At 42.9% G+C, this 24,383-nt stretch overlaps 1 protein-coding gene across 5 annotated transcripts in view; it reads left to right on the forward strand.

Annotated features, from left to right (window-relative positions):
* Window positions 1-24,383, forward strand: part of STK24 (serine/threonine kinase 24) — a 98,435-nt gene that overhangs the window by 51,257 nt on the left and 22,795 nt on the right. For 4 of the 5 annotated variants that reach the window (XM_006272636.4, XM_059721113.1, XM_059721114.1 and 1 more), the window contains 4 exons: window positions 3,694-3,750; window positions 7,953-8,061; window positions 8,184-8,341; window positions 19,694-19,879. In XM_006272636.4, coding sequence (XP_006272698.1) covers window positions 3,694-3,750; window positions 7,953-8,061; window positions 8,184-8,341; window positions 19,694-19,879 — 510 coding nt within the window. The remainder of the gene's footprint in view (window positions 1-3,693; window positions 3,751-7,952; window positions 8,062-8,183; window positions 8,342-19,693; window positions 19,880-24,383) is intronic. The other variant, XM_059721115.1, reaches the window with a different exon arrangement.

The raw sequence follows: 24,383 nt of genomic DNA on the forward strand, positions 1-24,383 counted from the left end.
TGGCATGTTCCAGACCTAAACCTGCCTCATCTGGATGCTGACAGTCAACTGATTGTCAGCATGGGGATGGGATAGACCCCATGGGCAAATCTCAGTCTAGAACAGGCCTTGGAGCCTCAGGGCTTCCTCTGACCTAGAAGGTTTGCTCTCTTGTCCAGCCACTCCTGTGGGTGGCTCATAGAGTCCTGCCCTTGGTATCAGGCTAGGTGTAGCACTGGTTCTTGGTTTGGGACCTGGGGTTGCCCTCTGCCAAGTCCTGATGATAAGGATTGCCACGATACAGCACTGGCATCTGGCAGTTTCTTGATTGGGGTCTGAAGAATTTCATGCCCCTTCCCCAAAATCGCATGACCTGTGTATACCTGGGGCACAGCAGGTTGCTTGATTTTTTGGGAGATGGGATATACAGTTGCTCAGAACCCAATCATGCATTTGCCTTAACATCTGCTATCAGTTTTAAGAAGAGTGAAAGAACTAAAGTGGAAAGGTCTGTTTAAGAGAGGTACTAGTTGGATAAAACTGGCATTGGACTGAGAAGCTGCACTTCAGGGCTGCCTTCTTCCTAAGTTACCATTTAAAGAGATGATTTGTTTAGAGCAGGGGTGTCAAACTCGTACCCTGGGCTGTATTTGAACCTCAGAACTTCTTGCATGTTAGATCCAGCCCCGGGCAGAAGGAAGCTGTGACAGCAAAGGCTGCTCTAGCTCTGACCCAGAGCATCTGGCAGTGGCTCCAGGTCTAGTGTGAGGCCTGTGGTCAGGGAGGTAGATCTGCCCATCTACGTGGCTGCATCAACTCTTTTTCTTCCTCTTGTCATCAGTTGCCATTTCGGGTGGGATCCAAGATGGTCTGGATGGCCAGATAGAGTGGTTCTGCAGGCTGGATGTTCGACACTGCTGGTTTAGAGCTTCTTTTTCCTCTAAGAGTTTTTGTTTCTGTTGTTTCATATAAATTATAATTTGGTTGTAAATATGGTATCTAATTGTTGTGTGCTCTTGTTTGCATTCCTTAAGAAAAGGAAAAATATTCAAAAGAAGTGGGTATGTGGTTTCATACCATTCTGTGTCTGGTTAAAAAGTGGGAGGATTGTGAAATTCCACATTGAGATAGGTAAAGATGTGGGGGACCTGACATCTGAGAAGGTGCTTTCAGGGTTCAGAAAAAAATACAGATGCATCTATCGCTGTAACTGTGACAACTACAAAAAAGGGCCAAATTGTAATCTCTCTAGATAACTACACTACACTACGTCTTGGTTTTTGTAGTATAATTCTTTGGGTGCTTGAATAAATGAAGATCCATGGGTACTTGGTGTCCTGGCTGTGGTCTTGAGATTTAAAACGAAGAAGCCTTTTATACCTTTTTACATGTTACACAGGGAGCGCCTGCCAGGGATAGCAGAAGAGTACGGGCAGCTCTGGGCTGAGTGTTGCAATAAAGCAGTGTCTGTTGCAATAAAGCAGCACAATTTGTTACTACTTTTTTTAATTCTCTCATTATTGTATGTGGTCTCTGAAGCGCGTCGTGTATAGAGGTGCACCGATACATCAGTCCAATATCGGATCGGCACTGATATAAAGAAAATTGACTGTATCGGAAATTGGTCTGATGCAGCCAATAAATGTCCTGTGCAAGCATGTAGACAGCGAGGAGCATAGCTTGGCAGCTTGGAGAGCTGTGTCCAGCTGGTAAATCTGTTGTGGTAGAACGGAGGGAAGGAGGGTGGGGGGGGCCCCCCACGGTGAGGGAGGGAGAGGGGCTTGGGCTAGGGCAGGCATTGCCCAGCAGGGGCAGGGTGGGCACAAGACGGAGCTGCAGCTTGTCCGGAGGGGAGAAGAGGGGTGACTCTTGCTGCTGCACATATCCTGGGAGGGCATGGCAGGGGGCAGTGTGCTCCCTGGAACTGCATGGGGTGGGGCGGGCTGTAGCCACAGGCTGGGGCTGTGCTGGGCTCTTCCCGGCAGGGGGGCTGGGCTGGCCCCTGGTAGCCCCTCTTCCAGTGCTGCTGCCACCTGCCCCTAGTGCAGCCCAGCCCAGCCTAGCCTGTACAGATCTGGGGGGCACACGACTTTCCCCCATGCCCTTCCAGGGTGCATGCAGCGGTGGGAGCTGCCTCCCCTCCCTGCGCCCCCTGGATGAGGTGCTTGTGGCTCTGTCCCATGCCCCGCCCCACCCCCACTCCTTTCCTCACTGCAGGGTCCTTCATCTGTGTCCCCCACCCCCAACGCTCTTTCCTTCCCTCCACCCATTCCACCACAACAGACTTACCATCTGGACACTGCTTCTCAAGCTGCACAGCTAGTATTGGAAATTGGATAGGTATTAACCGATATGCCTCCTTAAAAAATTGGCTATTGGTATCAGCCCCCAAAATCTCTATTGGTGCACCCCATTTGATATATGTAGGTTTCCAGTTTTACTATGGTATTTGTGGATTGATTGGTGCACAGAATTTGGTTGCAGTGGTGTTGTAGCTGTGATGGTTTGCAAATTGTCCTAAAATATATATATATAACCAAATAAGCCAAATATTTACAGAATTGAAGGCCTTGTTACTGTGTTAAAACCTGATAAATAATGGTGTTAAAACTTATATTTTGTAGTAAATGCATAGAGGATATGCAGTGGATTTATTATTTTGGTATAGCTCGTGTCAGGCTCTACTGTAGATTATTGCTTCTGTTGGTGTTTGATAGATAGTAAAATTTATATACAATTTATAATTAATTTGCAAGGGCTCCCTTTGTACAGGGATTGCAGAGAAATCGCTGCCTTTTCCTAAGTTGTATATCTGTGTAATATTTTTGGAGTGTGAGCTCTCTGTACTACCTCATGTGATCTGCTGCCCCTCCCTGGTGGGGTGGGGAAGTGCTGTTCCTCCAGGTATGGCAGTTTTGTCTTCCTAGAGGAGATGGACAAGACTTTTCATAGAAATATGTACATAAAATAGGAAACTGTTAATAAAATGGAATGAAGCTAGCTTATGTAGTCCTTTTCAAATAAATGAGGAGTAAGTATGCATCTTTTCTTCTTGAGGAAACATACTTTAGTGAAAATTATATACCATCTTGCAAATTAATAACTATCAATATGGGGGTAGAGGAATGGATATCCATCGAAAAGTAAGCGGGGGACAGAAAATGTATAAAAAAATAAAGTATTGTTGTTATTTGTTTTTGTTTTTTCTGTCATTATTTCTTTTTTAGAGAGATAATTAGCCATGTTAGCCTGAAGTCAGGCAGAAAGCAGGAGATGGTGGCACCTGAAAGATTAACTTGTTAACAGATTTGTCTTTAGGGTGCCACCTTGCCTTGCTTTTTGCCTATCTCTGTTATAGTAAAGGTTTAGTTGAATGAAGCAAGTAAGCAAAGAAACTTATGCTATTAATACTTTTTGAAAAGTGCAGTCCTGTCACCCCATGGCCACTTATCTGCTCCCACACCCTATCTGCACACCTATCTGCAGCAAAATACCCTATTAAGCGCATGGGGGTTGTTGTGGGAGCTGCCAGGGGTACGGCACAGTCGCAGATGCTGCTTGTCTGTGGGACTCTGGGGTGGACATTGCAGGGAGAGAAGAGGAGCAATCACTTACCTGTGACACTGCATCATCCTGGATCATGTGGTATCCCAGGATCCTGTGGCATCCTAGTTGAGACTCAATGTTCTAAGCATTTATTACTTATTTTTTCAGGATACAAAGTTATGGATAATAATGGAATATCTTGGTGGAGGCTCTGCTCTTGATCTAGTAAGTAAACTATGTAGGAATTTGTTAATGCAGTTGAAGCTGATTTAACAGTTGTCATCTCAGAAATACAGTATTTTCAATTTGCATGAAAAAGCAGCATGGCCATATGCCTTGAGAAACAAACAAACGCCCAAAATTATTTTTATGCAAAAAAATTCTCAGTAAGGTGGGGAGGAAAGTGTACATGCATGTATGAATTTCCAAGAAGTGATGTCAGGAATTAACATTCACATTAGAGGTTCACCGATATTGAGATATGATATTGGATTGGTACCGATAAGAGGGAAATTAACGTTATTGTCTGTTGGCTTTTTTCTTGGCCGGTGTAGCTGATAATGTTAACTGATAAATATAATATGCCTTCTGGCAGGGCCCCTGGATGCTGTGTGCGTGCGTGCAGCTGCACGCATGCATATGGCTAGGAATGCAGCCAGCAGTGTGGATAGCAGCACCTTGAGGGGAAGGGGTGGAGGGTGGGGCAGATCGGGGCCCCCAGGGTGAGGGAGGGGCTGGGGCTGGATGTACTGCCCAGCAAGGGCAATGGATGGGGGTTGGGGTGGGCAGCTTGTCTGGTGGGGGGGGTGTAGGGGGGGTGGCTACCCCAGCTGCATACAACCCCCAAGGGAGGCATGGGGTGCATGTATCCCCCAGATTTGTGCACAGGGCAGATGTGGGCTGCCCACTGTAAGCTCTGGGCTCTCTGCTCTGCTGCCTTTCACTTGGGTGCCTTGCACTGGCCATGTGCTCCCTGCCCACATGGCAGCAGTGAGGGCAGCGAGTTGTACCTCCCACTACTGGGTGGGCAGGGGACATGCAGCCAGTGCAGGACTCCTGGGGCAAAGGCAGCAAGGCGGAGAGCCTGGAGCCCACAGCCCACATCCACTTTTGCCCTGCTCAGCTCTGGTTAAAAGCATCCCTGCGCTTAAAAATGGTGGTGGTAGTGCTTGAACTAAAGCTCATTCGCTGATCTTTATTTCAGGCACCCCACTGCCATTTTTAACTGCCACAATGCTGATCCCCTGGATAAGATTCCTGCAGCCTTGTCCCACTCCTCACCTGGGTCCCATTCACCAACCTGGCTGGGCAGCGCCCCCAGCCCCTATCCCATTTCCTCCATCACTATGGCCTGCCCTTCTCCAAGCCCCTTCTCCTCCACAGACGTACCATATTTCATGGTGTGTAAGTCAAGTTTTGAAACCCAGTTTTTAACTCTTAACATTCAGCCTCTGCTTAAACAGCATATCGCTGTCCCCTGTGAGTGGTGCCAGGTTTGGTGATTGGCTGGTGCAGTCCAGGCAGCGCCGCTCACAGGGGATGGGGGCATGCCAGCTGAGCGCCTAGCCTGGCCCTGTCCACTGTGAGCCGTGCTGCCAAGTGCCAAGCCTAGCTGTGCCAGCCGAGCACTGAGCCCAGCACCGCTTGCAAGGGATGGGGCTGGCCTTGGCACTTGGCAGCACGAGCAGACAGAGCTAGGTTTGATGCTCAGCTGGTGCAGCCCCATCCCCTGTGAGTGACGCTGAGCTTCGTGCTTGGCCGGCACAGCCCAGGCAGCACTGCTCGCAGGGGACAGGGCCTCACCAGCTGAGCACTGAGCCCGTCCCCGTTCTTTGTGAGCGGTGCTGTGGCATGTGCCCACCCCCTGGGTGCGTGGCCCACAGAGAGGGTATGCAGAGGCTGGTATAAGTTCTGATCCAGTTTCTGATCCAAAAAGTTAGGTTGACTTGTACATCGGATCTACAAAATTCCTAACTTTTTGGATCAGAAAAATGGGGTTGATTTGTACACTGTGTTGACCTGTACACTGTGAAATACAATACCTGCAGGGAGATGCTCTCCATGCTGCCCAGCTGCCTTCCTGTAAATTGGTTTTTGGATTGGTAATGACTGATATGCCAAGTTAAATAATTGGCTATCAGCATTGGTTAAGGAAATCTTTATTGATACACCTCTAATTCACATGCAAGGAGGTTAGGTAACATGGGATGTTTGAAAAGAGATATGAAAACATTTTTATTTCAAAATATTGACTAATCAGAGAATATTGGTGACTAAAATTTGTTACTATTTGCTCACTTTGTGGTAGGCGTATAATTATGCCTAACTACATGATTAAAATAAATTAGATTGTCCCCCTTGTTTGTATCCTCACTGAGGTTTGAGTCGATGTAGAAACATAATTTTTTCTTCTTGGTGGTGGGGGGCTCATCTGTTAGAGACATACTGCTGGTGTTGAAAATGTCTTCCTATTTAAGGCATACATTTATTGTTAATAAAGGCAGTACAGCCTTTCAACTTGCTTTCTAATTCATAAAGAAAACAAGCCATCATCTAGCATACATTTTTAATATCTTAGTCTATAGTGAGATCTCATATTACTAAAATTGAATTATACAAGGTATATTAAAGTACACTTAGCAGTACTCTTTTTGAAATAGCAAAGAATTAAAACTTAACTACAGTTCACAAAGTACATATTAATATTATTTTGAAAGGTTACATCTCACTCATTAGTGAAGATTAGTTTTCCCTGTAAAGGATGTCTCTCTCAAAGGTTGTCCATTTGAGACTTCACATGAGGATTAAAATTCAGTTAGGAAAGAGAAACTCTTTTTAAAACTACAAGATTACTTAATGTTTACTGCTACATAATCAAGAAATTAGAGTTAGTTGGGAATTTTTTTTCCCCCACAAAAATATTTTGTTTTAGCAAAGCACAGATAAAATAATTTACTAGTTTAAATTTGTTGTTTGTGGGCAAATAATGTTGGCTTTCTGGAAGTGTGCCCTGTTTTGAGTTTACATTTAAACTTGAAGATGTTACTGCTGTTGTGTTAATGTCTGTGAACCACTGAAAGCATATAAGAAGGGCAGTAAAAATCTTTTGATGGTTCCCAGACTTTTTGTTCAGTACTCTTCCCATTTATTCATCGTTGCTTGCCAGTTTCTCTTTGGCTAGAAATAGCCCTTGCCCAATGAAGCCAGATCAGCTCTGATGGGATATGTCCCAGCACAGCTGATCCACTTAATTGGTTGAAACATGTGTTGCCCATTGTCCTCCTGTTTATCAGGTGGGGCAGTGTTTTCCTCACTTCCAGAGACAAGCTGTTGGCAATCTTTGGGGTTCTTAGATTGCTGGGGGTGTAACTTCAAGCAAGAAAAGCTGACTTTCCCTGCTTTCAGAGAAGTGCCTGGAAATCCCAGGGGCGTGTCTGAAAGTAGGAAAAGCTGGACGCTCCAGTGTGGTACACAGGCCCAGTGCTGGGGCCACGAATTCACAGTGGAGTGCCCTGGCTTTCCCTGCTTCCAGAGATGTGCCTGGGATGTCTGGGGTATGTCTTCAGAAGCAGAGAAAGTTGGGATTCCTTGCTTGCAGAAATGTGCCCCAACAGTCTCCATGACAAATGTCTGGAAACCGGGAAAGCTGGGTAGATGTTCCCTGAGTTTGAGGGACCCAGTCCTGGGTAGGAATTTGGGGCATGTAGGACTGGGCCCCTCTAACCAGGGAGTGCCTGCCTGGGATAGCAGAAGAGTGTGGGTAGCTCTGGGCTTCTGTGTTGCAATAAAGCAGCACAATTTGTTACCACTTTTTTGTCATGGCTTCATTGCGGCACAACAAAAGTACGGACATCTATTTGCTCTTGCTTTGTGCTGCCATATATCTCTAAACTGTGCCTTCTCCAATGTTAGCTAAATTGAAAAGTGATTACTTTGTCATATCATGCATAGAATATTTAAGCAGAGCCCTGCTAGAGCAAGAGCTCAGTTTCTAACATTCAAAAGGCAATCTGATGTGGGGTTGGGAGAATCATGGGGACACGTCTATCCTAACTTGGGAGCATTGTTTTTCTCTCAAAACCTAATGATTCAGATACGAAGAAGAGGTCTTCGGGCTAAATTTGTTCATGGTATTGGGTTACATTGTCATCAGCTAGTAAGCACACTTCTGTTTCCATGTGGCTATTTGCCTGTCACCCCATATAAAGAGTGGTAAAAGCAGATCCAAAATGTAGATAATGTATGTTAAGGAATAGGAGACAGAGAAAAATAGATCACACTTCATGTGTAAAACAGTAATTGACACCAAAATCAATTAAACATATTAACTTACTGATAAGCACATATCATGGCATTTTCATTTCTTCTTCTACTTCTATAACATCTTTAAAACTCGCAAGTTACAATTATTTTTATGTTTTTCCTAGTTAGAACCTGGTTCTCTTGATGAAACCCAGATTGCCACAATTTTAAGAGAGATACTTAAAGGACTTGATTACTTGCATTCAGAAAAGAAAATCCATAGAGATATTAAAGGTAAGTATTGCATTTTGTCAGTTTAAAAGAAAAAGAAGAAAAAAAGATAGTTTTGATGAAGTGTTCTAACAGAGTCAAAGAAAAGCTTTGAAACGTTTAACCCATATTTTTTCCTTTATTAGCTGCCAATGTATTGCTGTCTGAACAAGGAGAGGTAAAGTTAGCAGATTTTGGAGTAGCAGGACAACTAACAGATACACAAATAAAGAGAAATACCTTTGTGGGAACACCATTCTGGATGGCACCTGAAGTAATAAAACAGTCTGCATATGATTCAAAGGTAAGATTAAAGTAATTTTTTTCTACAGAGTTTTCTTTAGAATTTCATGGAGCAACACACCACCTGCCTAGAGCTGCCTCGAAGTAGATTTCCTGATGGGTTAATTATCTTTTAAAAGCCCTGGGACAAAGTGTTTGTCCTTGCTAGGGTAGATAAACGTATAATAGAGTATCTGAACATGTAATTTTCTCCCATTAAATTCACTAGATTGTGTGTAGTTGATAATTAATTTACTGTATGAGTAGCATATATATCAAGGTGTGGGTTGCTGATAACAGTAGCAGCCTGTAATTGTATAGTTCTGTTGCCATACACCAGGTGCATACACACATCACCTGTCAGGGCCTCCACTCATCACCCCTAAATCCATGTGGTCTGATGGTCAGGTTGACAGAACTGAATTGGCACTTATGTAGTTGTAAAACCGGAACACTATATGTAGTTATAATAGTAAGTCTCATAAGACATCTGTGAAATGAAAATTACTTGCTTGAAGAGTAAATAAAGAGATCTATATTTGTCAAGCCAACACTTCTCTGAAAACACAAGAATTAGCCAGCATATTTAGGACTAAATTTGATTATGTGTCATGCTATAGGTTATCACCGTAGGCAGTATTGCCTGCCAAGAATCAGAAGTAGATGGAGTACAACAGTGCCAATGCTTCTAAGAGGCAGTGCGTAGCAGAACACTGATATAGATGGTGCTTTGTAATTGTGATTCATGAAAGGATAGAACAAAGAAGATGGTGTTTGTGAATGTAGTCCTATGTAAAAAAGTAGAATTTTTGGTACAGATTTTGGCTTTGGAAACTAGTCACATTCCAATACTGGTCAATTTCATCAGGAGTGAAAGTGAAGATGTTCATCTGATCAAAAATAGCTGAGAGTAGGTACAGCAGTGGATTAAGTAGTACTCCTTGTATGGCATTACAATTTAGATGATTAGGTTTGGTTTTGTAGATGTTGCCATACTGATTGATGACATCAAAACAGATGTCATGCTGTGCAAATGCTCAGCACTGCTTTTAGATAAACTTAGGCCTGTCATCATTGGTAAAATGCAGAGTAAAAATCTACTGCTCTAAGCAGTTCTACCTGGAATTGTACTGCAGTCACTGCATGAATAAAAACCTGGATGTTAAATGGTATCCTGCAATAATGCCTGTGATCATCATCAGGGATCCGGGTTCTTCATTTGCTACAGAAAAAAACAGATTTTCTTGAGAAAATCACTTGTTTTTCTCCTTTAAAGGAGAAAAAGGAGATTTTCTCCTTAAAGGAGAAAAATGTGGGAAACCACAGGTTGACACACACGCGTGTATGTGGCAGTCAGGCAGTGTGGTAGAGAGCAGCTTCTGCAGCTTCCCGCAGGTGAGTCTATTGATCCAGCTCTGCCCTTCTTGCCAGCTCTTGTATCCGAATGAGCTGTCAGTCTCTGCTCTCTAACTTCCTATGTTCATTCCTTAAATCATTCCTTTCCTCTGCTGTTGCCTTTTGTATAACAGCTGTCTGCAGAGGTTCTGCAATCATCTGACTGTGGGTTTTTCAACTCTAGCCCAGTCTCTCATATCCTGTGCCTCCTTTTGAGACTGAATGGCTACTTCTCTAGCCCCTTCTTCAGCTTCCATCCAAAGAGCCCTAGACTTCTATGGACCCAAGGCCCTTACTGCTTACCAGAGACCCAGGTTTTCTCTGATTTAAAAAAAACAAACAACAACAACAAAAAACCCAGATTTTTTTAAAAATTAAAAACAGTAACCCAAAATCCACGTTTTCCATGATTGAAATGAAACACCACTAATATATAGATATCTATATAGCGGTGTTTCATTTTGATCATGGAAAAATGTGGATTTTGGGTTACTTTTTAAATTAAAAAATTGGGTATTTTTTTTTATATTGGGTGCTGTCATTGTGCAAAAAGGTAAATCTTTTTTCCAAAATGAAGCTCTCTTCCTCTTACCTAGAGGTCTGTCCTGCAAAAGGTTGCGACCCTTTAACTACAGGTAGGCAAAAATCCTGGGTCTCTGTATGAGACTGAGTATTATACGCATTCCCAACTGTTGTGTTAAACTTGCAGGTAAATAAATCATGCTTTGCATTGCCTGCACGCTCCACCAAACTGTTACATCCTCATGGTGCTAAAGAATCGCCAAAGCATAATCAACCCAGAGCCTAATGCAGAATGCGCCTCACAATTCAACTTAAATAAAATTTAATTCTATTAGTGTATTAATTGTATTAATAATTTCTACATAGAGAGAGAGAAAAAACCATTTAGTTCAATGTTCAACCACTCATCAATCCCAGGTATTACTCTACTTACAGAATAGGTGTCCAGTTCCTGAAAGTAGAGGGCGGTAATCTGTGGCTAATGGCTGTTTTTCAGTCCAGGTGTTGTTGGACAATGACACACTCAACTTCCTTGTTGTCCCGCTTTTATGTTTTTTCTTGTGGTGATTCTTTATTTCCAGGTACTGTTGATTGGTTTCCCTGTGATCATCATACATTTCATGTTCTTATCCTGTCAGCATATTCTTTGGTTCTAACAAACCCATCACACGCACACATCTTAATTTGGTCATGTCCTGGACTCCTAATTTGGTCTGTCCATCAAAATCAGAAATTCCAAAAGCTCTGCAATAGGGCACAGTCTAGTTGTTTCCCTCTTACCACCTTTCATTAACATATCCAATCATGTCATCCCTCTGTTTTAGTTGGTTAGTGCCACGCTCAGTTAATTTGAGCTAATAACAAGGCCTACGTTTCACACACATATATTGATAATGCTGGACCATAAGCTGCCTGTGAAAGTGACCTCAAGACTACCTGATAGTACAGACACAAGCAAAATGAAAAGTTCAAATAATAATGAGACTATACAGAAACTTAAGCAGTGGTTAAATAAGGCTGCATATAAAAGAAAAGTTCAAATAATACTATAATTCGCCACTCAAGCACATGCAACTAAAGCTAAATGTGACAAGCCATCCTCATGAGGGGCTGCATAGCCAAGGCATGGGAGAACCAGCAGGAGGGTATAGGTGATGCATAGGGGAGGGGGCAACTTTGCCCCCCCCCCTCCCCAATTGGTGTGCCCATGGCAGAGTATGGGGCTGTGGTCTGGCTGGACTGACAGGGGCAGGAGCCTCCTCTGCAGCCCAGTGGGTAGAACCTGGCCCTCAAGGTGTCATTTATGGTTGGGGACACTGCCCCACAGACCCCTGCCCCGCACACTGAGGCTGGGTCCGGGGGTGGGGCAGGTGGCAGTGAGTGAGGGGAACTGGCAGGGCTGGGGGGCACTGTTGCTTGTGAGTAAGGGGCACCAGCATATCAAGACTGTTTAACACCGCAAAGCAGCAGTGTGACAGCTGCAGCTGGACCCATGTCCTGGTGAGTGAAGGGGGTAAGGAGAACTCTGATTTTTTTCCTTCATTAAAACAAACAAACAAAATATAGGTATATAGAATTTATTTTGTTATAATGATTGAAGCACTGTTAAGCTTCCAAATTGCTTTAAAATTGTAAATATATCAATAAAATATTGTACTCAAGTGATTATTTTTATATAGATAGATATAGATAATCTATCTATCACTTGAATATATTAGTATTTAATTTTAATTGCAGAAAAATGTGGATATTAGGGTTTTAAATCAAACTTTGGGGGGCTTAAAAGGAGATTTTTGGATTTTTAAACAGAAGAAACTAGGATCCCTGGTGATAATTCAGCTAGGAATGAAATGTGAGAAATGCCATCAATATGCAAATGCAGTGCATCATGCAGTGCATCATACCTCAAGACCTAGTGGACAGCCAAGTAAAATTTCTGCTGCACATTGCCAGGCTAACTTTGGGTGGTTATATTGCCTTGTTGGAAACATTTTAGTACCCGATGGATCTGGCACAACTACTGATAGCTATTTGCAGGATATTTGGCTAGTGACCAGTAACTCTTGATTTTGAATTGATAACTGACCGACCATATAATTAGTGCAGTGTTAGGCTGTACCAGTCATAGCTGGTAATTGTGATAATAGTGAGTTGATGAGGCCATGAACACTGAAACTAATTAGAAGCTTCAGATTTCTCACTGGGATACTCAGCAGAGCTAGGGACAGAAGTTACACACAAACTGGTATAAATGATGAGAAACTGGTTGGGATCTGTAACACAACAGGTTCCAGGCGTAGACATTAGGTATAAGTGATTGGAAACTGGTCTATACTGGTGTTTTCCAACCAGTGTGCAGTGGCACACTGGTGTGTCATCAGACTTTACCAGATGTGCTGTGGGATCTTGGGGGGGCATGGCTACCAGTGGGGCATGGCTCCAGCTAGTGCTACCGCCACTACTCCGTGTTTTGCCATGCACCCCCCCAACTCCGCTCTGTGCTTGATCAGTGTGCAGTGGGATGAAAAAGGTTGGGAAACGCTGGTCTGTACCCATAGCAGAACAGAAGTTTGGCGTACAAAATCAATCTATACCCATAACAGAAGTTTGGCGTGTGCAAACTGGCTTAAAATGGTGGAACCTACTCTAGGATTTGTCCCTCCTCACCAAAGGATGAATGTATGTTCTATTCATAGAAGTTCACTGCACATAAACCACTTTCAAAATGGCCGTAACCTGTTTAAGATAAATTTGGATGGATTTAGTATCAGACTTAACTGAGTTAGGTTAAATTGGTTTATTGAACTATGTCCCAGACCCCTTCCAGGTTCAAACTAACTCATAGTCCCCCAGTATCCCAGGATGCTTTGCATCTCCCTGCAAATCCCTGCACCTCCCTTGCAGAGTGGTCAGATTAGTCTTGGCCCCGGCTGTTTGCTCTAATCGAACAGGAAGATGTGCTCTAGTGCCCCTTGGCTTCTGGTGTAGGCCACTTACAATTGCCAATTGCTCAAATCACAAGCGAGACCTTATGAGGGAGGATAAGGCAAGATGCTGTGTTTATTGATTAAGTGCTTAATATACACACACCCACCAATTTCTGTTCTGCGCTGGTGTACCTTACCAGTCTTATCAGTGCTTGGATCAACTTAGTGCCCAGCCAAGTTGATCACGAGTGGGAGCCGGGCTTCTGCTGGTCCATCTCGTCAGATGAGCCAGTGTTCCAGGATGACATGCAGAACAAGACCCAAAAGTGATATGTTTCGCCCCATCTTTTATAGCCTTGTCAATTCACCCAGTCCTCTGGGCTTTTGCTGGCTTATCATTGTTCTTTCTTGAAGGTTGATTGCTGTTGTTCTCTCACTGTTCTGGGGCGGATTCTTCTTGTTTGGTCTTTTATCTATCTGCATTCTTCAGCCAGTTGCCAGCTGATGTTTTCCTTTTCCACAAACGCACTGTCACCCGTACAGCATACAAAAGAGTAAAAGATCGAGCACTTCTGTCAAGCTACAGAACAATACAAAATGGAGTTTCTTAAGGCAATACAAAACTCAAGAAAATACATGAGATTAAAAGCAATAGGCAAAAAGTCTATTTGTATAACACTGGTACATCCCTCTGGCTGGGAGTATTCATCAGTAGACTGATGCTCCTAGCCCTTGGTGCACCAGGCACCTGGTTTGCTATTATCTGGTACAGGAGGAGCCTGGGATGCTGTTCCTAGGTTCTTCTTATACCAGCCATAGGGTGCATTTGGGATTTGATCCCAGAATTGTGCCTCTTGCCATGCATGTGTGGCTTGGCAGGAGGCACAGTTGTTGGGATCAGGGATCAGATCCTATTGTGCCTTTCATTGAATGTCTGTCAGTGACCAGAGTTTAGCTATAGAATCTTCATTTACTGAATTCACTACTGATTAGGTTATGTAGGAATTACATGATAATAAAGCTTGGCTTACTTTTAGCTTTATAGTTAACTTTTAAGCCTAAATCCACTTAGATGCATTGCATGATTTTCAGCTTGCAAAAAAGAACCTGTCTATAAAGAGTTTTTCTTTATTACATTACTTGTACAAGAAAGCTTGAGTAGGACTTGCATATGCTCCCTCTTCAAGAAACTGGGACTCAGACTACGTAAGAAAAATCACAAATGATCGCTAAACAAAGAATCTTTCATCGGTACAGTTGTAGATTTTCAGGTGGGCAGAGCCCACTTTTTTATGGTGACAATTTCTGAAAGTTCAATCAGCTATCTTGGACTTCAAAAGAACTCCAAATTCTTTTGAAATTCTTTAGTAACATTCTTCAGATAAACTGGCTTTGTGGCCTAGCTACATAATGCAATCCCTATGCTTGACTCGGTATAAGACCTCTGTAATATTGACTAGCAAAACATTTGTGCCAATTTCAGACACCAGGTTTTTTTTATTTACTTTTTAATTCTTGCCTGAGAAGTGTCCCCTCCATTGTGTCAAAGTTGTGAAAAGAGGAAGCTTTCAGCCAGTGAGGAGAGGAGGAGCTTATTCCACTTAACTGTGCAGGAAGCTGTGATGTTCTGAGATGGGTGCATTTATCACAGCATCTACTGCACGGCTCTGCATGTGGCAGTCTTAAGACAACTGAACAGGGATCAAAGAAAAATGTCATTTTAAGTGGCAAGGTATTGGTATAAAAAATATCAAGTCTCTTGATCCAACTTGGTCAGATGTGGTGCTAAGGTTATGGAACAATTGACTAAAAGAAACCTCATGGTTCTGTCAAAGTATCAGCTCTCAAAAAGCAACTTCCCTTCACCAGGAAGTTTTCTGGCACTGTGTGTAATGCCTATATATGGACACAGTATCCTACTGTAGCTGGTGGTGAGAGGAGTTGAGGGCGGCACATTCCTGACCCCCCACCCCAGTCAGTTACTTCTCAGGCTGCTGGCACCACAGCTGGCACAGGGGTTCTGGTGGTAGCAGCAGCAACAAGTCTTGCCAGCCTGCTCTGCCCTCTCATCCCACCTGCTAGACCACAGAGGCAACTCCTGCCCATGCCAGTTTGGCCAGGCTTACAGCCCCATGCCCACTGCAGGTGCACAAATATGAGGGGGCATGTGCCCTCCTATGCTCCCCTGACATGTTGCCTATGGTTGGACTCCTGCCCCGCAGGCCCCCCCCCTTTGCCCTGCACACTGAGGGGCTGGGGCCTAGGGGGCAGCAGGTCAGAAGTGAGAGGCACCACCAAGGCTGTGGGGTTCGGGGACTGTGCGTTGGGAGTGAGGGGAACCAGCATATCAAGGCTACTCAGCACCCTAAAGTAGCAGGGTGACAGCTGCAGCTGGACACATGTCCTGGTGAGCAGAGGAGGCATGGGGAGTTCTGATATTCCATGATAAACAAAATCAAATGCTAAAATATATAGGTAATAAGGATTTATTTTATTATAATGATTGAGGCACTGTTACACTTCCAAATTGCTTTAAAACTGTAAATATCAATAAAACATTGTGTTCAAGTGATACTTGTATATGTAATGGTGTTTCATTTAAATCATGGAAAAACACAGATTTTGGATTCTTTATCAGATCATTTTGGATTTTTAAACAGCCAATCGTGATCCCTGCTTATTATTATCTTTAGCTGATGTTCATGTAGCATCTGTTGGAGACAGCCTATCTTTCATGGTGGGGGGCGGAGCAGGGGAGCAAAGAAGTAGCTCCCTGTTGCCCCCTGGCTGGAGAGTTTGCCTTTGGGGTAATTTTGTTACTATCTAGCTAGGGGGAGGCTGTAACATTTGTATGTCCCACTTGCTACATTTTTGTGCAATGCATATTTCCCAGAAATTTGCAGAGCTAGAATTAAATGCTTGTCCCTTACCTCAGTCACTTGCCTTTGTCACCTTGAAAATAATTGAAAACACCAGTGGTTCCTAGCCGTTTTAGACTTGGGGTATCCCTCCATAACTTTTCTGAATTTAATTTTTGAAATGAAGGGTTTGCTTAATTTATTCATTTTTGAGTACAGAAAAATAGAGCAATTTTGGAAAGAACTGAGTAAGATCAAAAGTGTTTTTGACAATATGGATTTCTGTCTGAAATCTCTGACTTTATCTTGCAAATCTTGTACAACTGTTTGTACACCTAATAGTGCCGATATGGCTTGGCATGTTAAATCACCCTTCAAAGGATCTCGTGCTACCCCAGGATACTGCAGCTCTCTTTTTCAAGAGTCACTGGAGTATATGCAAGACTAGATGGTAATGGTGTTCACTCTAAAAGGTGGCAAAAAAGACTTAACCGTGCTTAAACTGTTGGTACGTATTCAAGTAATAGTATTGACTTCAGCAACTGTAACTTATCATATTTTCTCACGTATAACTTACCCCTAAATATATGTGCACTGCTTGGAAAGGCATTTTTTCAGAGTTTTGGCTACTCTGTGCCAGAGTTACCTCAGAGGCAGAGACAAAGCCGAATCTTCAGGCTTTTTCCCCTTACTTCTCACCTAAAGCTGAAACCCTTTTTACTGCTGAAAAACTGATCCCTGTGGTTGGTCCTATGATTTTGAATGGGACTAAAAAGTCTCCAAACTAGGGATGCAAACATTGTTCCCTTCCTCTTCCCCTCTTCCTCCTTCCCTTCCTTCCTTCCGCCTGCCCTGCTGCCTTCCTGTTCTTGCTGTGGCACTGAGCGGCTTCCCTTTCCTTCCTTCCCTGCCAGACAGTGCCCAGTCCTGTGCTAAACAATAACTTGTAAGCATAACTAGTTATTACTGGGCATATTGGTTAAATGATTCATTGGTTAATCTTTCACGAACTGAGTCCAAACCTGTGAAATAGAAGGAAAAATACTGGAGCAGCTAGTAGACAACAAAATTGTCCTAAGAACGGTTAACTTGGTTAGTGGAACACTAAGATGATTAAAAAGGAGAGATGATTAACACCCCTCTGTTCAGTGAAAAACAATAAGCCATTAAGTCGAGTAACTCTCTCAGCCACCTGGATAGTAGTGCCACAGCTGCAGCACTGTAGAGCAAGAATCAAAGCAGGGTGCTTCTATCCTGGGCAGAAAATCAGCTTCCCCACTTATACCTGCAAAACTGGGATGCATATGTTTTTTGGGTGAAAAAGTTTGTATTATATGTGAGAAAATAATTATTTTTTAAAACTTGTTTGTACCACCATTCACTGTGTTGGTTGTTGGATGTGAAAGTGTCATCAGCATCCCATGCCTCCTTGCCCCTGTGTAGAATTCATAACAGTAGTATTTAGGTATGAAGGCAATATTCTGTTTTCACTGAAGCCTATGTCTGGGAGTCCCCATGGTATTGTAGTTGTTATTGATGATCATAATCTACTTTTCATACAAATGATAAGGTTGAATTTGTAGATCTGGGGACAAGAAAAACATTTAAAATCTGTAGACTAAGCATATTTTAATATGTAAATTGTTATGAGGCAGTAAACACAGAATCCGGCAGTTTAATTGTTAGCCATTTTTCCTATCATGGCAATTCTTCCAAGTCCTTTTTTTGAAAGTTAGGAAAGCTGTGTTTTAAGTAGTACTGTATACATATAGAGTATTGTACACTAGTTTTTTGTGAGGTTCACTTGAGATTAGTTTCTGAATAATACTTTAAATTGTTGTCTTGACCTATGTGTTCAATCCTGACTGGAAACATCTCTAGTGAAGCCAGGCTGTCTGCTGGCAAGTAGTCTTGCAGTCCCCTAACTTGAGAAGTTGGGAGAATCATGTCTGCTGTCAGGAATCCTTGACTCTGGCATTCACTTCTGCTTCTCCGTAGTCTGGGTCTGGCTTCTCTTAATCTTCAGGGAGTGGTGCAAGTTGCATCTAATTATTTCAGAAACAGTGGTAGTAAATATATTGGCATTAGTATTAGTAGTGGACTCTTTCATGTGGTTGCGTTATCAGTTTTGTGCTTGTGATTATGGATCTATCATGTCACAACTTGTGTTATATTATGGGGTTTGCATTGAACTGCATCTTGCCTGGATATCTATATAAAGATTTTTGTTTTGCTGTGACTCTTAATTTTTTATGATATTGTCTCAAGTTTCCATGGGAATATAATTGCCACAAAATGCCACATTACAAGCTTAACTCTTATTAACCATAACATAAAATGAAATTCAGCTCTGTAGTATTTAGTACAACCATCGCATCTTTGCTCTTTTAAAGGACGGTGTTCCAAAATCAATCAGTTTACCCCATGTGATATATTCTCTAACTTGAATCAATTCTGGTGTCACATATGGGAAACATCGGTTGTAACATCAGCAGTAGTTTTAAGTAAAAGACTATTCAGTGACTTCAGTGATTTCAGTATGTTGTGCTTTTATGTATTACATGGAGAGTAGGAACATCATTCCAGTGAAGAGGTTGACGCTACCATATTTTCATTAAAAAAAACACCCCCCAAAAATAAGATTAGACATAATTTTGTGTTTTGTTCAAACTACTGTATTTACCTTAATCAAAGACTAGTTTGAATTTAAGACAGCCCCCAAATCATTAGATTCTAGATATGGAAAATACATAATTTGTTAAAATTTAGAATATAATTTTTGGAGGGTTGTGTTTTAAATGCATTGGCCCCCCGTGGCAGTGAGGCAAACAGTTGGGAGCGGAGGGGCAGCAAGCTGCAGAGAAGTCAAGTGGCTTGATCTCTGCTCCTTGCTGACTGTCCCCTTGTCACTTGCCCCACCTGCTGCTTGTCTCCCTTCAGTGCCCATATTCCCTGGCACCTGCCATAACCCCTGTCCTGCCCAGCCCCCCTTGCACCTTATGCCTTGCCACTTGTCCCCTCTCCACCACTTGCCTGCCCCTCTCCTCCCACTTGGTTCCTCCTCTGCCTGCCCCCCACCCCTCCGCTGCCACTGCTTGCCTTTCTATTGCAGCTCCGGTTCTGGTTGAGGCCCTGTTCCACCCTGGGACACGGAACATAGAGCACATGCTGTCTCTAGCCCCTGCCCAGCCATGCAGCCACAGTTGTGGTGACCCCAGACCCACAGGTGTCCAGAGCTGCTGCTGTTGCATGACCGGATTGGGGCCAGTCATCATATGTTCCAGGCCCTGGCCTGGAGCAGGGCTTCAGCTGCAACTGTGATGAAAAGATAAGTAGTGGTGGAGAGGCAGTAGCAGGGGGCTGGCTGCAGGTAGCAGAGGTATGGGGGAAGTAGAGGCTATGGGAGGCAGATGCTGGGCAGGTTAGCAACTGCCACTCCAACTCTGGACTGGTCTTAGGTTTGAATAAATACGGTACTCTGATCTGTGCTAGAAAACACAAAATGTATCTTGGAAGCAGGTACAGTGTAACCTACTGATTATTTGTGTGTATGTGATTTTATTTTTGTCAATCTGCTGTAAAAAAGGTTTGAAAGCAGTATTTGACTAGATAAATTTCTTTCTCTTCCCCCAACTCCACCTCATATATCTGTAAAGATTATTTATGTTACAGGCGGATATCTGGTCATTAGGTATAACAGCCATAGAACTTGCAAAAGGAGAACCACCTCATTCAGAGTTGCATCCAATGAAGGTTTTATTCCTCATTCCAAAGAACAATCCACCAACGTTGGAAGGAAACTTCAGCAAACCCCTCAAAGAATTTGTTGAGGCCTGCCTGAATAAGGAGCCAAGCTTTGTGAGTTTTAGAAATTGTATTTTGGTTTTCATACAGATTTCAACATGGTAAAGCACTTAAGCATTTTGAATGAAATCTTCAGAAAAAACTTTAAGCTCAGATTTAGAGTAGAAATCTTTACTTATAGCCAGAAAAAAAAGTGAATGAAAAAAGAGATATGTATTTTAAAGCAGAATTACTCTCTAGAGTGATGATGGTAATGCTAACTAAAGCAGCAAAGGCTTTGCTGCTAAAATGTACATACTATAGAGCTTAGAAGAGAATATAATCAGTCATTTAGAGATTTTTTTTTCCCTTTTCCATTTTTCTACAGTATATCCATGTATACCAAAGAGAACTTTCATCCTGAGAGAAACTTTCAGGTTGATTAGATTAAAAGCCTAAATCCAAATACAGCACCTTTTTAAATTTTTATATTTTTTTATTAGACACTAAATCTGTTTTTGCAAGTGAATTGGAAAGGTTATCTGTAAACTGCTGAATTCTTCTTTGCTTATCTTTTAGTCGTCATCACCACCCAAGCTTAGAGCCACGATGGGAGCTCTGATCACTCATGTGTTCGGTGTTTTTCTTTTTCCATTATCATGAAAACGTTTGCCTAAGCTATTGCAAATAATGAGTGGATTTTCAATTATTCGTGTTAACTTGGCTTTTAAGTAATTCAGTTTATTTGGTTAATGATTAGGAATCTTAAATGGCTCTCGCTGAGAAGGGGCCTATCTCATATAAAACTATTTTATTTGTTATGACTCACTTTGTTCACTTTTTTTTCCTGAGTGCCAAATGGTAATGTTGAATTTGTGTCATCGTTATTTTCTTGGTAACAGATTGACATCTGATACAGTGGGAAGATTGTGTGGAAAAACTGTTTATATTTGCTGTTAAGATCATAGGTGCCCAGCCCTGCATGGTTTCTTGTGCTGTTTTAGGACGTGAGAGCCTAATTGTAAGTTCAGGTAAAACAAGAAGCCTGGCATTGATTTGGTACCTATACCCATGATGGAGTCGAGCAAAAATTTGTGGGCCATAGAGGCATCTATATCTTTTGCAGAGGTATGGCTGGTCCTGATTCTTTGCCACCTCTCAATGAGGAAATATACTCCTCACCACTTCCAATATAATCCTTCTTACTGACATCAACCCAATTCTATTACATCTACTGTTCAAACATCCTCTACCATCAGGATTAGCGAACCAGTGAACATAGTGTAGAGGTCCCATTCAGAGTTCTGTCCCACCTAGTTTGGGAATGGTACTGGGAGCTCTGGTCTCAGCCAGATGCATCACATGGCTTTCTTAACCTTACTGCAGACACTGTCCTTGTGTAATCTTACTTCTGCACAGTCGAGTCGGTAAAAGAAGATAAAGCTCCCTGAGAACCTCCCTAGCTAGGCCCCTTCCACTGGCTGTAGGCTGACAAGACCAGAACGGAAAATATGAGGGTTGTTGTTCCTTTACAGTCGTCTTCCGAGGAATGTGCTTTACTGCAGGAGGTGATAATAACACATGCATTAAACCTGATGGTAGAGGATATTTTGAGCCTTTCAGGTTCTCCTTTCTCAAGCTGCAGAGATACTGGTCAGAATTCCCAGAACTAGTCACAGGACTATGACAAAACACAAATACCCTTCCTCCCACCTCAAAGCACACAGACAAAAAGGTATCGGGTGCTGCCAAAAGATTGAGTATTTTGATGCCTACCTAAATCAAGGTCCTTAAATGCAAGAGGAGTTTGAGCCCAGTATGAGCACCCATAAGGACAAAGAAATTGGATCTATTTTGATGAAAGGCATGATTATCAGACTTGTCACAGCTTCAGGTGATGAATTTTTTAAGTACAATTTTAACTGATCTAGGGCAAAACGATCCCTGTCCTTTAAAACAAATTCTACCGGATTCCAGGGATGAAATAAGAGGTACTAAGAAAAGGCGGATGGTCATGAATATTGGTGCTAGTTGTTGTAAGGTTGATGGCTGTAACAGGTGTGTCTCGAGGCTGGTTGTCACAACAGCCTGCTCACATGTCTGGGCAGTCTGCCCACCTATCTTGCCTGTCATGCCTTTGATGTAATGAATAAGTTATTTCTAGGCAAGAGGCTGCCCCTTTAATATCCTGATGTCTAGGGTTTATACATGACTCCTACCTCCCCTTTTTGTGTCTCAAGCCTCGCAGATGTTACTACTATCTATCTCTTCTGTGCCTCTCTGACGCTGGACTCTACACCCCTGTATCCATGCTTTGCTGGCACTAGATTCTCTGCACCCTCGTATCTGTGCTCCTCTGGCTCTAGGGCTTTCTGCACCCTTGTTTCTGAGTCCCTGTGGCGCTAGGGCTCTCTGTGCCCTTGTGTCTGCACCCCTCTGGCGTCCTCGTATCTGAGCCTTTCTGGCTCTAGGGCTCTCTGCACCCTTGTATCTATGCCTTTCTGGCGGTAGGGCTCTCCGCAGCTCCATAGCATCTCTCTCTGTGTGTGCCTGTCCCTAACTCTACCCAAAATCTGGGACCTTTTCTCAGGGCACTAATGAGACCTCCAAACCTCCCCTTATAGCCTCATCCTGGTTGTCTGGCATAAACAGAAATGAACAAAAGCCTCTAGGCTATAATGTAAGTATTATCAATAGCAACAGTACTATGCCCCCGTTAGGGGTCAAACGTACACCCTTAATACAGCATGCCACATAGCTTAAATACCTGGGAGGTTCCTAAAATCTCACAGCACTTGAGTAGCAAAGCAGGCAGCATTGGTTCTCAGGCAGCTTTCACATGCAGGAGTTCTTTCTCTGGTGGTTGCCAGAGAGAGAGTGCCTTGCTATCTTCAGCCCTAAGCATATATGTCCCAAAACCCTGCCATCATGTGACTCCTGCAGGTGTTACCCAATTACCTTCTTAAGCTGTTACTATGGCAACCCACAGCTGGGGAGCTCTGCTGGGTAGGCTGCTTCAGGAGCAGGCACATTTTAGTGCCCTGCTACAATGGCCAAAGCTGTTATTCTGTGATGGACATACCATGTAAACTACAGACCATGGTAGAGTACTTATTCTCTTAAAAAGACAGAATTCTTTGATTGGCAGACAAGTGAAGAAGCTCCCTGTTCTGAAGAACTTAAGAGCTGCACCAAAAATTTCTAGGGAGTTAAATATTGACTCCAGACATTGAAGTCTTAAAAGTATCAACCTCAACATGGATGAGGATGTATCAGCCATGAAAGAAGCCCAGGCATTCTAGGAGATGCCTGTCTCGTGGCCTTTCAGAGGCAGTCAACTTGACAAAAGTTTTGAGAGTTACAACAGAGCCAGTGGGAGATCTACACCTACCTTTTGGGATTTCCATTTGGCTTTTCGTAGCTTCCATAGTTGACAAATGGGAGACTGGATCTTACTGCCCAGAGTTGGTCTGAACAGTTCTATTAATTACCACCTCTTCTCCTGTCCCTTTTGAGAAGAGCCTTTTTATCAGTGAAAGTAGCTTGGTTTCTTCTGGGAGCTGTAGAGGAGGTGTTGTGGAAATACCTGAGAATATTGACATTTCCTTGTCCCAGATTTAAAAAAAAGTCTCTATTCTACCTGAGGCTGGAGGAGACCAGAAAATAAATCTATGACCTTAAATTCAAGTTGGTAACACTTGTTTCCAGTGTTCTATTTTTCCAGGCTCAAGGTTGGTTCATCAGGATGCCTGGTTTACATAATGAATACTTTTGTATAGCTATTCATCCTACTCACAAGAGAAGTTTCTAAGTTTTGTCAGTAAGCCTACCCACACCCAGGATAAAATACTGCTGTTTGGATTCTCCACAGCAATTAGCTGCTTTGTAAAAATGCCTACAGGTAGACTGGTAGTGCTTTCCTAGCACTTAAGAATTCTGTTTTGAACTGGACTTCTGTATCAGTCTAATTCTGCTGGTGGTGTAGTCATGAGGCTTTAGTAACATCTCTGAGGCCTGATAAGATTCTCATTTTGAAGCATCATTGATTCTCTTTTCAGCTGTCTGCAGATACAAAGAATGGTGCTGATTTGAATTTTTGCACATTGTTTTCCAAACTTTTGATAGCTGGGACACGCTTTTTTTTTCCAGATTAAAATTGGTTGCACATTTCACTCACTGATCTGTGGGTCCAAACACAGCATACAGGGCCAGCGCAGCTCAGGCCCAATTCCACCCATTTTTCATAGCACACTTCTGCTCTTGCAGCATACAGTGGCATCAGATTGCATCCAGGGCATGCTCTTGCGTTTGCAAATGTATTACATCAGCATTCTGTGTTCAGTGCTTCACCATGCCACTGATGTTTAACACCTGCACTAAACAGTATACCATACTTACCCAGAACCTGGCTGTCTCACTGGTTCTGAGACCAGTTTCCTTATTCCCAGAATGACTGCTTCTATGTGAAGGAATTGAGCTGTAATGCTGACCTCTCACACCCACAAGTTGTCCTGATTGACCTGATAGCATGAACAGACATAACACTTGAATATTTCCAAGTGTCACAGTTGGGGAATCG

Source organism: Alligator mississippiensis, chromosome 1 (assembly GCF_030867095.1).
Source record: "Alligator mississippiensis isolate rAllMis1 chromosome 1, rAllMis1, whole genome shotgun sequence".
NCBI lineage: Eukaryota > Metazoa > Chordata > Crocodylia > Alligatoridae > Alligator > Alligator mississippiensis.